The sequence below is a fragment of the Halichoeres trimaculatus genome, unplaced genomic scaffold, assembly GCF_033239565.1.
Source record: "Halichoeres trimaculatus isolate MK-OKI-2021-1 unplaced genomic scaffold, fHalTri1.1 fHalTri1_scaffold_15, whole genome shotgun sequence".
Taxonomy (NCBI): Eukaryota; Metazoa; Chordata; class Actinopteri; order Labriformes; family Labridae; genus Halichoeres; species Halichoeres trimaculatus.
In genome coordinates, this window is record NW_027437193.1 from 23,846,690 (window position 1) to 23,863,069 (window position 16,380).

General features: G+C 40.9%; 1 protein-coding gene across 2 annotated transcripts in view; it reads right to left on the bottom strand.

Moving 5' to 3' along the window:
• The window catches only part of pde4ca (phosphodiesterase 4C, cAMP-specific a), a 52,265-nt gene extending 36,108 nt beyond the window's left edge, over window positions 1-16,157 (bottom strand). For both annotated transcript variants that reach the window (XM_074688781.1, XM_074688780.1), the window contains exon 1: window positions 15,020-16,157. In XM_074688781.1, coding sequence (XP_074544882.1) covers window positions 15,020-15,093 — 74 coding nt within the window. In that variant the 5' untranslated portion in view covers window positions 15,094-16,157. The remainder of the gene's footprint in view (window positions 1-15,019) is intronic.
• Window positions 16,158-16,380: the final 223 nt, after the last annotated feature.

Here is a 16,380-nt window from a genome sequence, read left to right on the forward strand (position 1 = left end):
ACAGTGATACTCCGCTCCACGGAGTAACAGAACCCACAGTTCGTCGGCACACTCATCTTTCCTTAGACTACTCTCTGTAAACTCGTCCTCACCCTCCTCTTCTCGGACGCTCAGCTTCTCTTCCTCTCTTGTCTCTCCTCAGCTTGTGGCTGCTCTCATCCCTGTTCAACCCGGCCCGCTTCTTCGTCTGTCTTGCTCTGTCGGGCTGTCCGGCTCGCCGCGGCTTCCCAGGAGTTCTCATTACCTTAGGCAGGAGTGGCAGGAGTGGGCACCAGCTTTAGGACCAGTGGCTCGGGCGCAGGGTGGCGGTGGCAACGCAGTCCATCCTTCCACTGTGTGCTGGTGAAAATCTGATTTTCTGGATTGTTCTCAGTAAATTTAGAGTCTGTTTCTTCCTGCTGAAATCCTGTGAGGAGAGATGTTCCCTCTCTGCTGCTTGTCCGTCCTCTTACAGGCTGTAGAAACTGCTTGTCATCAGTCTCAGCAGCGCTCCATTTATCGGTCCCCCATGTACATCTTGTCTGTGCTCCGGGTCTAAATGTGGTGCTGCCCTCTCCCCCTCTCCCTTTCTGTCTGTCTGTCTGTCCTTTGCTCCTCTTCTCTGTCTCTCCCTGCTTCCTCCTCTTCTCTCTGGCTTTCTGCTACACCTTTAATCACAGAGCAAACAAAGACCTTTCCTTTCCCCTGGGCAAACTTGCTCTCCTGCTCCAGTCTGTCACAGTAGCACTGTGCTGTATGTGTGTGTTCTTCTGTCGAGGGCGCCCCACAGAATGTGTGTGTGTGTGTATGTGTGTGTGTGTGTGTGTGTGTGTGTGTGTGTGTGTGTGTGTGTGTGTGTGTGTGTGTGTGTGTGTGTGTAAGCGCGTGCGTCAGCAAGTGTGTGTGTAGGCATGTGACTGAGAAAGTGCATGTCTGTGTGTGTGTGTGTGTGTGTGTCTAAATCACACACAAGGGGGGGAACAAGTTTCAGAGTGAGGTCAGAGCTGAGAAAAGGGGCGGGATCAGAGCCAGCATGGTGTCTGCCTTCCCCAAATGTTTGAGCCGTTTTAACCCTTCACACACACACACACACACACACACACACACACACACACACACACACACACACACACACACACACACACACACACATACAATCACAAGACAGAACTCTCCCCCAGGCCACATGCCATTATATTTTCCAGATGGAAGTGTGTATTCATGTCTGTGAGAATGAGTGTGTGTGCGCGTGTGTGTGTGGCGGTCTCGTCGGTGTTAGGTAAAGAGATTGATGGCAGGATGAGTATGACAGGGTATTATAATAAGTAGCTCCCAGGACACAGCTTGCTTGGACAGAGAACTCATACAAGCACTCACTCACACACACACTAACACACACATACTTAATAGTATACAGTATGTACTCACAGGCTTGAGAACAGCGCATGCAAGGTCACCCATAGCTACGGGTGGCGTATTTTTGAAGACCAGAAATGTGAAAAGTAAATATGTGAAACTGTAGCTGGTTGAGCTCATGTTCACCACATGTGAAAACTTAAACAGGAAATATACGACATGAGATCGGTTAAACAAGACCCAAGACGTGAATATACAGGCTGTGTTCCCAGAGACGTATTAAGCACAGCTTGGGATTTTTAGCCCCTTAAAGTTGTATGATCAGGCCTAAAAGGTTTCCTGACTCATGTAAAGGTGAAGTATTAAATATAAGTTTCAGTCAAGTGGCTGCCTCACTGGCTCCACTCCCAAACAGTGGCTGTCAGACTTTGTTCAAGAAAACAATAAACGTTGACGTAAAAGCTGCAACATTGTCTGTCAGTTCAAAGCAGCGACTGTGAAGACTCAAGAATTTCAGCTTTTTTCTTTAAGGAAGTATTGACCATATTTGGAAAAAAGGAGATACTTGAGATGAGAGGGGGTTAAGTTAAGTAGACTCAACAAGCAGAGTTACATAATTATGCTCAAGATGAATTTACATAAAGGATAATCAAATATTTGCAGAGATGACAACACAGGTCTTGTGTCTCAAGCCAAACTAGCTTGACAATTCACGCTGATGTATACAAAAAATGATACATAACTTAGACTCCTCTTAAAAACTGGAGTGGTGACCGCTTTGACCACATGAAAAGCTTGAGTATTTGTCTGATATCTGTCTGATATTTTCTAAGTGGAGCTGAGTGACTCTAATTAGCCAAAGTGAAACTGGCAGACAGCTAGCTACATAAACACTTCCTCTAAAAGCAGCCACCTCCTGAATCCTCCTACTCCTGTGTACGGCATCTGTCACTTTAGGTTCAGTAATTGGTAAGCAACCATAACAAAGTGCATCCCATTAGCTCAGTTCCTTTAAAATATGAAAACACTGCATGATGCTGTAACAAATTTGATATTGTGCATGCTTAAAGTAAGATCTTTAAATATCTAGTTTGGAGACTTGACATTTATTTCTAAGGCCAAATAATAATTTTTTCTGTCATAGCACAAAAAAATATCATAAAAGTTGGAATCTCTCTGTGACCCAGCAGAAGTGAGAAACAAAGAGACAGTGAATAGACAAACCTGAGCAGATTTCAACAGGATAACTGCAAATCTGAATGGTACTTTCTAAATTTATGTTGGACAGTTGCTAATCCACAACTCGTTTGCAAAATGCAACAAAGTAAGATAAAAGTAGCTTGTTTAGCAACTTTTACATATTAAAAAAACTAGAAAAGAATCTGTTTCCTGAAAGCGTTGAAAATTATGATGACCCAGTACGTATTTCATATTCTGGATCTTAGTATTAGGAATATTTCCAGGATCTGGATCGTACTTTTACATCTGTCAGAAATTATGGTGACCTTGTCTTGTGTTGTTTTGCAAAGCAATCTGACTATATATTGTGGAGTTGTATACACATATGGTGAAAACAGCCCTATCTCACAATGATAAAGAATCCTTTAAAAAAATCCTGGATCCAGACGGTGATCCAGATCACCTCCAAAATATACACAGGTCCTCCTTATCTCATTTTGAACATTTCCTAGAAATATTATCAAGATCCGTTTGTTACTTTTTCAGTTATGTTGTTCACAGACAAACAAACAGACAACCTCTCCCAAAAACAAAACCTCCTTGACGAACATAACTATGTGTTTGGCATTTAGTAAATAAACTGAAATATGATGCACTGTGAAATTACCATTTTTGGACATGCAGTCAGCTGGTAATGAGTCCTGACTAGTGACAAAGGCTGTCATACATCACAGATCATTTCTGTCGTAGCATAAATAATAGCGGCATTCTATACCCAGACAAATTGAAGTTGCCTTCCACCAGATATTACACTATTAATTCATACCATCAAAATAAAAGTTTAAAATACACAAAACAGACAGCTGCTTTAATTGCTGTCAAAGGTACCTGGACTCAGAGATCTACAAAACACATATCAAATAGCCTACTTTGAGCAGGGGTGAATCCATACTATATTAAGGTGGGGGGCACGAAGGGGTGCAACAAATAAATTAGGGGGGCACCTAAAACCAACAAAATGAATGCAAGGACCTTCATCTATGTGTCGACCAATGAGTGTTTCAATTACTTTTGATAACTCATACAGAAGACTGTTTTAACTTTTTCATCATGTGCTTAAATGCCACTGTAGTTTTTGTCCCCAACAGCTGTTCATGCAAAAAGGAGTTACAAATGACACGAACTAACTATTTTGATGGACGTACCCTTAATGTCTCGATGTAGGAGCAAGGCTATTTATGGCACGTCAATTCTCCAGCTTAGAAAAATGAAGACTATGCAGAAGTGTGAAAAGTTGCTGTTCATGGAGGATTCGAATGAGGCTGGCAGCAAAAAGACCAAAAACCACATACACATCAAGGCAAAAAAAATGGAATTTTATGGCATTAAAATGCCTTTTTACAGCCTGGTTTAGAAAACGGCTTGAGTCTGAAACACTAATTTTGCTATCGGCACACAACATACCAGGGTAAATTTTTTTAGTCTGCCGATTTGCTTCATTTCACTGCTTCAGGAACAGACAGCTGACATCCCTGTGACCACGTCCATATTTTACACAGTCTATGTCTATGTCTGGTGCGTTGGGTGCTGGTTTGATTGGTGAAAATACTGCAGTGGATCTGCTCACACTTTGTGGCTTAGTGTTGGCGATTTGTTGCAATGTGTTTGACATTGAGGTTCATTTTGTCAACCTGATGATTGTGTTCATGGAGCCTGTGAGAACGAGAAAGTTTTGTCTGTACCTTGAGTTAGATTTTCCTTCAAAGCATGAAAGTTTTTCCTAAAAGGAGGAATCATCTGGCACAGTGGGATACAGTTTGATTCTGAATAGAAATGAATGATTCACACAAGATCATTCACTGCCCTCTAATGTGAACATGCACATAAATACCCTTTGCTTTCTCTTTACTAGAATAAGACATTTTAAGAAAGTCTAAGCCTTTTTATTTTGAAAACCTAATTTTAGATGCTTTAAGACTCCAGGAAACAACCTTAGTATCCAACTTAGCTTGATTAGCTTGCTAGCTGACCGTTGCCTCAGACAGTGATGTTTTAAGCTGAATAATGGCAGCCACTGACTGAAATGGATGTCTGTGCTCTATCTCTCTTTGAAACAGAGAGTGTGTTTTAAAAAGTATTCAGTATTAAAGATGCTATGAGGAGGATCTGTTTTAATTCGACTGCCTCGCCACCTTCTGGCCAGGAGTCTCATGCACACTGTTGTAAAGTTGTCACTTTTGACCATGTGTGTGTTTGTGTTGGAACAAATTTTCTTTGTTCAAGTCAACTTTTAACTGAACGCAACACAAAAAGGTAAGGTATTTATCAGTACAGTTAAGTAGTGCTGTTGTTTAAAAGGTGACAACAAGCAAACACTGTGAGTTTGTACCGTACGTCAGTAGCTGGCTAAATGTAGTGCTACTAACAGCCCAGAGCTACGATGTATCTGTAGGCTAATTTGACAACAATCTAACTGTCAGTTCATAAAGTAGTTTAATAGCTGTCCACATGTATTGCTACTGACGGCCTGATGCTAAGAGACTTGTGTGTTATGTGTAATTTTAGTGAAATCTCATTATTTCCTATCTGTGCTCATCCTCCAAGCAGAGCTAACGTAACCTCACTCTTCATTTTATTGATAGACTCTCAAGTTTGAACAGACCACTGCAGAATAACTGCTGACTGTGGGTTGGAATTAACATTAGCACAAACAGCTTAGCTCTTTTAGCCTTTTGCTCGTGCTCTATCACTTTCCTGTTTGGCTTTCTTCTGCTCTTCTGTCCTTGTTTTTTCTGACTGTTAAGGCCGTGTTATGCTTCAGACGCACAAGATCCGGGTTAAAGAAAGCATGGGGTTTTCATGCTTTTTAAAACTCCCTGTGTGGCATCTGTTTGTGTCCATTTCCAAACAGCAGGGGCCGGTGTATCACAAAGGTACATCTACCAGAGTACTAAACGAGCATAGAAGAAGTCTGGCTTTTGTTCAAAACATCTGTCCCAGAGATTTTTCTGGTTTATTTTAACTTCATCTCTGCCGAGAGTGCCCGCAATTTCACGCCATGACTTATTTACCACTTGGTTATCACGGTGATCTCTGGGTCAAGAGTCATACAGATGCCTGTATTTCTGCACTTCAACTACATGGAGATTCTGTTCTTCCACCATCTCATCCGCCCGTCTTGGTCTGGCAAGTTATACATTTTGTGTGTGCTGTGTGGAAATTTTCCGTGTGAAAGGGGTAGCACAAGGGAGTGTATGAGCGAAAAAGACACCATTCATCCGTGCGAAGACGCGCAGACCCCCCCAGACGCGTCAAGCATAAATCCGCCTTGAAACTCCTGTGTCCACCATCACTACAAAACTTATCACAGAAACTGTTTTCAGCAGAGAAAAACACAGATCTCTCTTCTCACTAAACTTTGTCAGCTGGCGTGGTGTTGTCATAGAAACTTGTACCTGCTGTAAATCAATCCAGTCCTGCCCGACCCAAGTGGGAAGCCACCAAGTAGCATTTTGAAATAACCTTTATTGACCCTGATAATCTCAGTTTAAAGTGTGGATTGTGATCAGGCAAATATCTAGACGGGAGACTTTTTCAAGATCACTTTGGAACTCCTCACAATCCCTTTATAACAGAAAAATTTGCCACCACTGTAAAATGCATTATATGCCTCACATTAATAGGAAGTTGGCTGCTGTTGCTGGACTTGATAAAGATTTGATTACAACCCAGTTAGCTCTGACACACGAGAGCAGCTCCATAAATGGATGTGAACTTCAAGCTCGATTCTACAGCATGACATGGTTCAGTAAAGTTAGCAAGTTGATCAATGGTGTAAAGTCATTACCACACATTTCAAACTGCTGGGTAGAGGGGCAGCTGATGGTGAGAAGGAATGGATCAGTAAAAGCAAAAAAATGATCTGAAAATCAGAGGTTCAGTGTGTATCTTTAAGAGGAACCATATGCTCTCAGGGTCAGAGGGTTTAAAACACAATGCTGTACTGTTGCTTCATTACCTAGAAACTATTGGCTTGCAATCTTGCATGTGGTATGTTTTCATTTCTTATTCAGTGTTAATTGTGACATGTAGCAGCCATAGCCCCGCTGTTTGCTCCTGTGACGTATTTCTCATAAACTTTTGATATTAGAAGAAGCCCATGTCTGTCATGCTCCAGGAAAAACTGACGTTCAAGGAAATCTAATAAAGTTACACAAAAAACATCTTAGCATAACCCCAACCTTAAATAATGACACTTTCATACATTAGTTTTATTGTGTCTTAATTCAAGAGCCACAGTTTATAAAACAGTGCACAGGTCTGTGATGAATCAAACTGCAGCTATTTGGGCTTGGTTTGGCCTTATGTTCACACTCATCTGTTCTGAATACACACTGTAAATACACAAAGACGCATCAACTTTGAGCTCGTAAAACTGCAAAATTTATCACCAGAGAAATAAAGCGCCCTGATGCAAACGTTACGTTTGAGCAAAAGATTTACGTAACTTCTTCACATTTTCATGACAGGGAAATTGCTTTCACGCGTTGAGTGCTGAAACAACACAGTTCAAGAGTCTTGTTCTTGTTATCTAGAGTGGACAAGCACACACACACACACACACAGTAAGCGACACACACACACTCCCCAGTTGGCAGTATACCAGAGGATTTCACAGAGTTCATGTATCTGCGTCAATGTGGTGGAAGAGAGTGAACATTTGAGGAAAGACAGACTGTAAATGTTTAGTTCTGCTCAGTATCTTCAAATCTCGTCTGTGGACAGACAAGTTAAACGCTGAAGCCAAGACAATGTGGCGAGGTAATCTGTGAGACTCATAAAGTAGTGAGGCATCATAAATCCTGGCCGACCCCTCAGTTAGGGGTTTAATCATCAATTATTTGCAAAAGGGGCCTCATGACATCATGTGTTGGCTACATGGACGCCTGGCGAACATTCCTGCATAACGGGCTGTTTTGATGTCAGCGCGGACATTGTGTGTCTGAGTTGTTGCCTGTCAAAGGACATATTGTTTGTTTGTGGTTTGTTTTTTGTATAGATGACACTAATTAATTTCCTCTGTCGTTTTGTTTGTTGACAACCAATTACGTTAAATTTACCAAAAATCATATGAAAACTAAAAACACGTGGAGGGTCAATGAGAAGAAAATGGAAATAATGGAGTTTGATGTGATTGGAGAGGACAGTTTTAACTCTGTCATGTGAGATAATGAATTGAACGTCACAGCTTTTATATTCCATGTCAGCGTCAGTCACTTTGTGTTGCTTCTTTGTCTGACGTGTAAGTCAATGAGTCAACACAGAATGAGCTTTATATACTAAGTTATACAGAGGTAATAATATTGAGATAAGTGAGATAGTTAATTGTTTAAGTTTAATTGAAAGAGATGAGAAATAGAGTTTAAGCAGATTTAACTTCCCTCAGAAGAATCAGAATCTATATCTTCCTCACTTGCTGCACAATCAGAAGTGTATAGACCAGGGGTAGGCAGCCTTTTCCATGACACGAGCCGCTTTAGAATACACTCTTGTCCAAAGAGCCAATATTTACTTCTTTAGTGAAATCATCAACAGTCAAAGGGAAAGTCTCCTTGAATGGTTTTTATGCTTAGTGTGCAGTGACAAATGGTCTAACTTCCTTCCATTGCCTGTTTTTTAACAGTACAGAAAGTTTGAATGTTTCGTTTTGTTTTGCAAACTTGGCTAACACTGTTTTTATGTTTGGTCTCATAAAGATGCTGCCCACTTGATGTCCTACAGACCAATCTTTCTCAACAAAAGGTGCATCTGCTGCCATCTCTGGCAATAAATGCCGAATCTCTTGTTCAGTTTTGCTTAAAAAAACAACTGGAACTTGGTTTGTTTGCCATAATAACACCGCTATATGGATGCAATTGCACGGTAGAAGACAGACCTCAGACAGATTTATTGCAACATACTTGCAAAACACATTTGTGCACTTGTAACATCATGATTTAAATTTATTATTTAACCTTGTTTGTTCAATTTGTATTTAAGAACATTTATAGTGTACCCAATTTCTTGTAAAGTGTTAAATAGAATAGAACGCAACAGTTTTATCTTTTTTATTTGATTTAATTTAATTTAATTTAATTTAATTTAATTTAATTTTGTTTTATTTTATTTTATATATTTTTATTTTATTTTATTTCATTTTATTTTATTTTATTTTATTTTATTCATTCTGTCCTTTGCCTCATTGTCATTTTTCTCTGCGTGCCAACATAAATAGGCTAGCGTGCCAGCTATGGCACCCGTGCCCCAGGTTGCCTACCCCTGGTATAGACCAACATACAAATTTAAATTTCTCATGAATCTCTTTGATTTTGTCCCTTCTCTGCATTCCCGAGCCTCCAGTGCAGCAATAACTGAACTGCATTTTTTTTCTTTAATACACCTAGCTAAAAATTAGCTCGTTTTGTCAACAGGTTTGGCTGTCATGTGGCAACATTATCTTTCAAAAGACTTATCTTCACTTGTGCTCTTTTGCTGCATCAGTGACAATGGCAGCCTCTGCTAGTGAGAAACAGAGTCAGGTTTTACATTGTGGATGAACCCATCTCTCCCAAATCTGACGTGTGGAAGCATTTCAGTGTTTTTTTACGTGACAAAAAATAAGAAAGAAAACCAGGTGTTATGGGCACCAGTGCCTAGTGGTTTAAGTATGCACGCCTCATACAGGGGCTGTTGTCCCAGTCACAGTGGTTGCTGGCTTGACTCCTGGCAAGGCCTTTTGATCTGTACTATGGACTTCTTACCATGATGATATCCCACAGTGAGATTTTGACGTTATTTTACCCCTAGCTCTTAGGATTTTTGTTTTAACATTCATTATGATGCAGGAAAGCTTATTTTTTCTGTGCTGTACAGGACATCTGGAAAACATCACTGTATGGATAAAAGTGTCTACTGCTAATGACAACGGCATGTTTCAAACCAACAACATACAGCAACTAACACTTACAAAACTGTCAAGGAAAAAGAGGTGGTAATTCAATTATGCAGTTAGGCAAATGATCAAATTAAAAGTTATGTGTGACTAGGCTTTGTACAATCCACAACATTTCTCAGAAAGCATGAAAAAGCTGCTCATAAACACCTCCTGATTTATAAATGGTGATAAAATCTCAGTATATTAAGTTTATACTGCCGTGCTTACTGGGGTGTATGAATTTTAACAGTTTGAGTAAAACTATGTATGAATATGTATAAATATGTGTATATATGTCAAACGTCATTTGTTTCACTTTTAATCCTTTCATTGATACCCTTTTAGGCCTTTTATTGTTTAACCCTTTGCTCAGGTGTGTTATTCTGATTTATCTTTGTTTTATTATGATGATTTTTATTATTATAATTAAAATTATTATTAGAATTTTGTCATCATTATAACTTCATATTTCCATATTTGCTGTCCTGCTTTTTATTTGTAACTGCCTTTTATTGACATCTTTTCTTTCTTATTAAGTAAATAGCCTTTATTTCAGTCTTCCTGTCTGTTGTCAAAGCACTTTGTAAACTGCAGTTTTTAAAGGTGCTGTATAAATACATATATTCATATATATCATAGTTTTGCTTGATGCAGCAATATAAATACAGTTGATGTACTCATACACAGACACATTTCTATATTTAGCATGTTTTCCATCTTTGGCCACTGATCTGCACGAGAACTGAAAATAAGTTCTGGACAACCCTCGAGTGAACATCATGAATCTGTGGAGGGAAATGGTGTGGGTTCAAAAGGTTTAGTGTCTGGAAAGTCTCTGAAAAAGCACATTACACTCAAACTGTTGCGACAGACAAACACGCACACATAGATTCATAGGAGCAGGGACGCATGTTTGCTGTAAAGTTCGTAACTTCAGAATCAGGACTTTGAGGAGGAATTTTCCTCTAAAGTTAAAGCTGCACAAGACAAGAAAAAACATTCTTTCTTTACATTAAAAAAGATGGGGCACTACACAAAGTCCACATTAAATATAAACTGAACATAAGTATGAAAATGCTGCATGCCATCAAAAACTGCCACAAAACAAAGGTACGTTCTACAGAACGAGACGTACATTTTTTCATGGTTCACACGTCATCTGAAACACTGTATGCAACAAAGCAGCAGCACCAGGTGTGAGCATATGGCTGTTGCTAGCAGCCTATATTTAACTGAGTCCCTGTGATGTTAAACGTCATGTTACAGCATGTACTGTAGTAAAGGCTATCAGTGTGTCACCTCATGATTCATTAGGCCGCCATCTGTAAGCATTGCAGCGCGGCTCAGGGCTCCTCTGATTTGGGGATGTGAGAATTAAGCTCACAAGTCAAACACACACACACACACACACACACACACACACACACACACACACACACACACACACACACACACACACACACACACACACACACACATTCATTAACACGGCTCAGAAAGGTTCATGTGGTTCTCTCATACACGCACATGGACAGGGACATGAATGTGCACCTAAAGCTTAGTGTGCACCTTAAACATGACTTCAGCTGAGGGTGTTTGGAGGAAAAACAAGAGACACTTGGTCGTGGTGGCCATGTCACCAGTTCTCTCCCAGCAAACACATTGTGCTAACAGTGTGTTGTGTTTTTTTTTGTTTCAGAGGTTTCAGACTGACTCAGAAATCAAATCACTCAATGCTGCATTTTTTTAAGATCCTTTGAAGCATCAGGCTGGGTGAGCCAGCTGGGGATAAAATTGTACAAAACAACACTAAAAAAAAGGAAATTTGTTTTCAAAAATCTGTCATTAAACAGTGGTGAGCTCATTGTCTACTGGTCACACAAAAAAATCATGTTAGTCTAAACTGGCTGTTCTGCTTTTCATAAAAATCAGTGTGCCATGTTCGTAAGGACTGATTTACAATTTATCGACAGTTTGGTTGTATTGATATTTGCCCTGTGCCACATTCCTGACATGCATCTCTTCAGCTGTAAACATTGCCTTGAGTAATAAAATGTAACTGTTAAAAGTAGGGATATACCATCTCAATCAGAACTATGTGAAGGAGGAGCTTAGAGCTGGGAGCGCAATATCAGAGTCAAAGTATTGGATTGGGACTCGGTATCGACAGATAGTCAGAATCAAATGACTTGGACTCGAAGGCAAAAAAAAAACTGAATGGGACATCTCTAGTTAAAAGTTTTTAAAGCAGAGTGCAGATAGCCTAGTGGTTGAGGTTGCGCTCCATGAGGTTTGCCCGTGTGGGGGTTGAAAACCAGCCTGTGGCCTCTTTCCCGCATGTCACTCCCCACTCTTACCCTGTTTTCCTGCTCTATCCACTGTCTCCCTACAATCTATTTAAAGGCATAAAAGCTCCAAAAATAACTTAAAAAAAAAAACAAAAACAAAAGCTTTTAAAGCATCAGGACTGGTAAGGTAAATCAGGTCAGGTAAATAGAAACAACATTTGGAAAAACAGGGCTCAACTGCAGATGTGAGGAGTCTCAAAGGATACTGAATGAGTACTGGTAGACTTATGATGAGCTAAAAATAGAAAAGTTAACGTGGTGCTTATTAACATAAAAATCAAATAGCCTACCAAAAAATATGATTCTGAATGAAAATTAAGACTATCTTCAGTCAGCCACATGACTGTAAAAACACAATTTTCAAATAGAATTTTATTCTACATGACTGATTTTTAAACATCCAGTTATTGACACGTGTTTTCTATCCAGCTGATGGAGAATAAATTATAACCTGTCGAACCATTACTTTGTGTGTCTCTCTCAAACAAATGCTGTGTGCACAAAACCGTCTTTGGGCATAACTTAGTTCATCTCTCCCTCTAGTGGTTACATTGAATAGTCATCCTGACACTGATGGATTCAACGAACAGCAACAATGTCACATAAAATGATTAATTCATCTGCAATAAAATTATAGATCTGATTTAATGGCAGATGCAACAGAATGTCAAATTTATCATTAAAAAAAAAAACATCTTACTTTGCTACCTGAGGCTTCATCTCTCACAATTTTTGTACCCATATTGAGGTCACACAATGTTGAGAAAAAAAAAAAAACCATTTTGTTACTCCAGTCTCTCCAGACTTTGGACAATGAATGACAGTGTGGGTAGACCTCTAATAGAGATGCTTGTTGTGAATTTCAGCGGGGTTAGTGCTGCTCCTGCCTCAGAAATCAATGAGGCTCTGCAGGCGATCGGGGAAATCAGTCATGCTGAAAATATGGAGTACAGCAGTGACGCACAGAGCAGCCGTCCCGCCACAGCCACACAGGCCCTATTGACTAATCTTGGTGTGTGTTTGAGGGAGGGGACTGGCAGCTATATTGGGACCTCTGACATTGACACTCCTGCCCTTTGGTTGGATGGCCTCACTTGACACTTTTTCATGTTTTCCTCAAAATTCTGTCAGTCTCAAACACTTTCGGTTTCATTTCTTTTGGGGCTACTTTCAAAACACTTGATGTTTTTTCTCACACAGGTGGTCCTCTCAGTCTAACCCTGTCCTTTCTGTCGCTATCTCTGGGCTAAATGCAGTGCTATCCCGCCCAACGTTCTTCTTATCACTTCTTCACCGCCCTCCCGTCTGTGCCTTCACCATCTTTATTAAAACATCGTCCGTTAGCCGTTGCATTGGTTGCTAACGAGTGCTAGCTAGCATACACCTCGGATTAAATTTTCTCAAACTGTCGTGGAGTTTGATGTAGTGCCTCTCTTTGTGTGTGTGTGTGTGTGTGTGTGTGTGTGTGTGTGTGTGTGTGTGTGTGTGTGTGTGTGTGTGTGTGTGTGTGTGTGTGAGAGAGACAGTCATAGGGCAGGATGAATAGTACCCTGGTACTGTTAGTACAAGTGGTGATAAGAGCTGCCTCTGTTGTGATGGACACATCTGGATTACAAAAGACAGCTTTGTGCCAGTGTGTGTGTGTGTGTGTGTGTGTGTGTGTGTGTGTGTGTGTGTGTGTGTGTGTGTGTTTAAAAAAGGAAGAAAGTTCAGTCATTTACAAAAAAATGTAGACGCTACTTAAACAAATTTACTGCTGATATGATTAATACACCACATCTGTTTTAGTGATCTTCTTCTCCTCACTTTAAATCCTCTATCTCTGCGAGGCCTGAAAGTGAAAAACAAGTTCTCAACTTGCTTGAGCCAAACCTTCCAGCAAGTTCTTTCGGGCGCTTTATTTTCAGCTGAGGACTTGAATGTACAAATCAGGTAAAGAGAGAACTGAGGCTTGCTCTGTTCCTCTCTGCACTTCTGCGGTCCAAAATCTCCTGCTTTGATCTCCTCATATGATCCGAACAGGCTCAGTGCTGGAGGAGTTTGGATGACACTCGTGAGGCACATGCCTTATGCCTAGAGTTCAGAAAATATTCCCCTTTGCAAAACAAAACTAAAAAAACAGTCACAGCTTGTTGTTGATTTAAAAGGAAGAAAAAACAGTCTTGTGAAGAAGTGGAAGGATGCATTTCTGGTGGTGGGTTGTCTTTGTCGTACATGTGCTGTATCTGTATGTGTTTATTCATGTTATGACTCTCAGTTTTACGTCTCTGCAAACTTATTTAACGACGTGTCCTGCAGGGATCTCATAAAGCTGCAGTAGACCTCATGTTTTTCCTGAATCCGGCCTGCTGATTACACAATTGTATCAAGTTACGACTGAAATCAAGACAATCAGGCCCCTCAGTGTGTGAACAAAGGAGTGTGTTACAACGGCAGACATTCATATTACACATTATCTTAGTCCTGTCTGTTTGGTTTCCAAGAGGACAAGATAGAAAACAGAGATGAAATCTGCTCCATCTGCGGCTCTCATGGACAATTGTCCAGAGTACGCCAATATTTCTTCAGTGCTCTTATGAAACTGAAGCCCTGGACCCAGTGACGTCTGTGCTGTGCCTAACACGGAAGCGCTGGCTTGGCTCAAGTCCAGGGACCACAAGGAGGTCCATCAGCGGACAGGGCCATCGATCCAAAATGCCACCCTGAGGCCTGAAACACCAACCACAGCACCCTGCACACCAGCACAAACAGCCTTCAACATCCAGCTCGCACTGAATCATTTGGCAGATGTTAGAGTCTTCGGTGGTTGACTTGAGTCAGAGTTTCAAACAGGATACAGGTGCAGACTCACTGCAAGAATTACTGTTTGTTATTGTGCTTTGGACCACAAGAGCTTAACCTCTATAAAAACGTCTTCTTCTGCTAATTTGATTTACGCAATCTAAATATACTCCCAGACTGGAGCAAGAGGGTCAAACTGAGCTGCATCACAGCTTCATACAACAGTGAACGCTGCTACAAGAGCAGTGTCAAACAACTCCACTACCACTGGTTTCATTTCAAAAGTCTCAAACAGAAAGTCACAGGAGAAATCACCTTCCCATTGCTCACATAAAATCTGCACAAACATGTGTGTTACGTTACCAAATGCTCATTGTATTCATAAAACTCTCAGCACACATACCCAATACACGAGTGTCTGCGGTTGGAAAAGTTCCCCTGCATCTTCCTGGAGAAGCGAGAGTCTTTGTTCATCATTTTTTCTGCAGGTTCAGAGTGAGTTAGGTTGAGTTCAGGGAGGCATCAGAAAAACAGCTTTGGTTGGAAGGGGATAGGCGAAATGAAGCTCTGTGTCGTGTTCAATGCCCCCATGTCACCAGTCAGAGAGGAGAAGCTGGCCCCCGAGTTTGTCCGCGGTAACAAGCTATGAAAAGAGACAGGTCCCTCTGATAGGATGGTGAAGGAAAAACTGGTCCATGAACATGAAATGGAAAACAACACCAAGATGCCAAACAGGAAAACACAAAGGTGTCATCTGCTACACTTAGGAAGAGGCAGAGTAGAGGTGAACAAAACAGTAAGTCAGGCCTGCTGAGATTCCCCAAATGTCTTTATTAGATACTTCCAGGTCAGCGCAGAATCAACAGACCAAAGTGCATCAAACTGGAAATTCAACTGGCAGCACAGCTTTTGTTCCCAATGTTACGGATATGTTCTTCTGTTTCAGAGGGGGAAAATAGAGAAGAAGAATTAAAAAGATTCAGATTCACATTTGTGCATTGGTGTGAGTGTGAACATCCAAAAAACGGTTAAAAAAAAAAAGAAAAAAAAAGACTGGTTGTTAAAGAACGATCACAGAGGGAGTCATCCCTCTGTTCCATGGAGCTGAATTAGATCAAGCGAAATTGAGGATGATGCCAGCTAAGACGGCTTTCTTGCTTGTTCTCCCCTCTCATCGCAGATCACCACAGACATGCCAAGATACACTCCTTTTGTGTATTTTTTCTTTCCGCCCGAAGTCCTAACAAGGAAAGCTTAGAAGCTTCAAGTCTTCCAAATGAGATGCAAAGGTCCCTCTTAAGAAATAAAATCCAACAATGTTTGCAAAAAGTTGTCCATCTGAACGCAGCGCTGCCTCTGTGATGCTGCACCAACGACGCACTGAGCAAAGTTATTCTTAGTGGGGGGAAAAAAAGTGAGCTGGAAAGAGTGTTATAATCCCATCAGATGCTCCCTGGAGTGGGCCGTCCCAAGTCGTCCCTGTCAGCGGGCCATAACAGACTCCTGCTCTCTCTTCTCTGCTCTCTTGAGAGTGGTGGGACCAAACTCGGGCTTAAAACAACAAACAACGACACACTCTCCCCTGAGAGTGAGAGATACTGTGGAGGGGGGAGGGAAGGGGAGGGGTGTTAAGGGGTGGGGGGGGGGGGGGGGGGGGGGGGGCAGACTGCACAAAGAGAGCATACAGACAAAGACACGTTACTGCACGAGAAAGCACTGGAGTAAGAACATTTTAAAGCAAGTTTAAAAAAAGAAGTGCAAAAG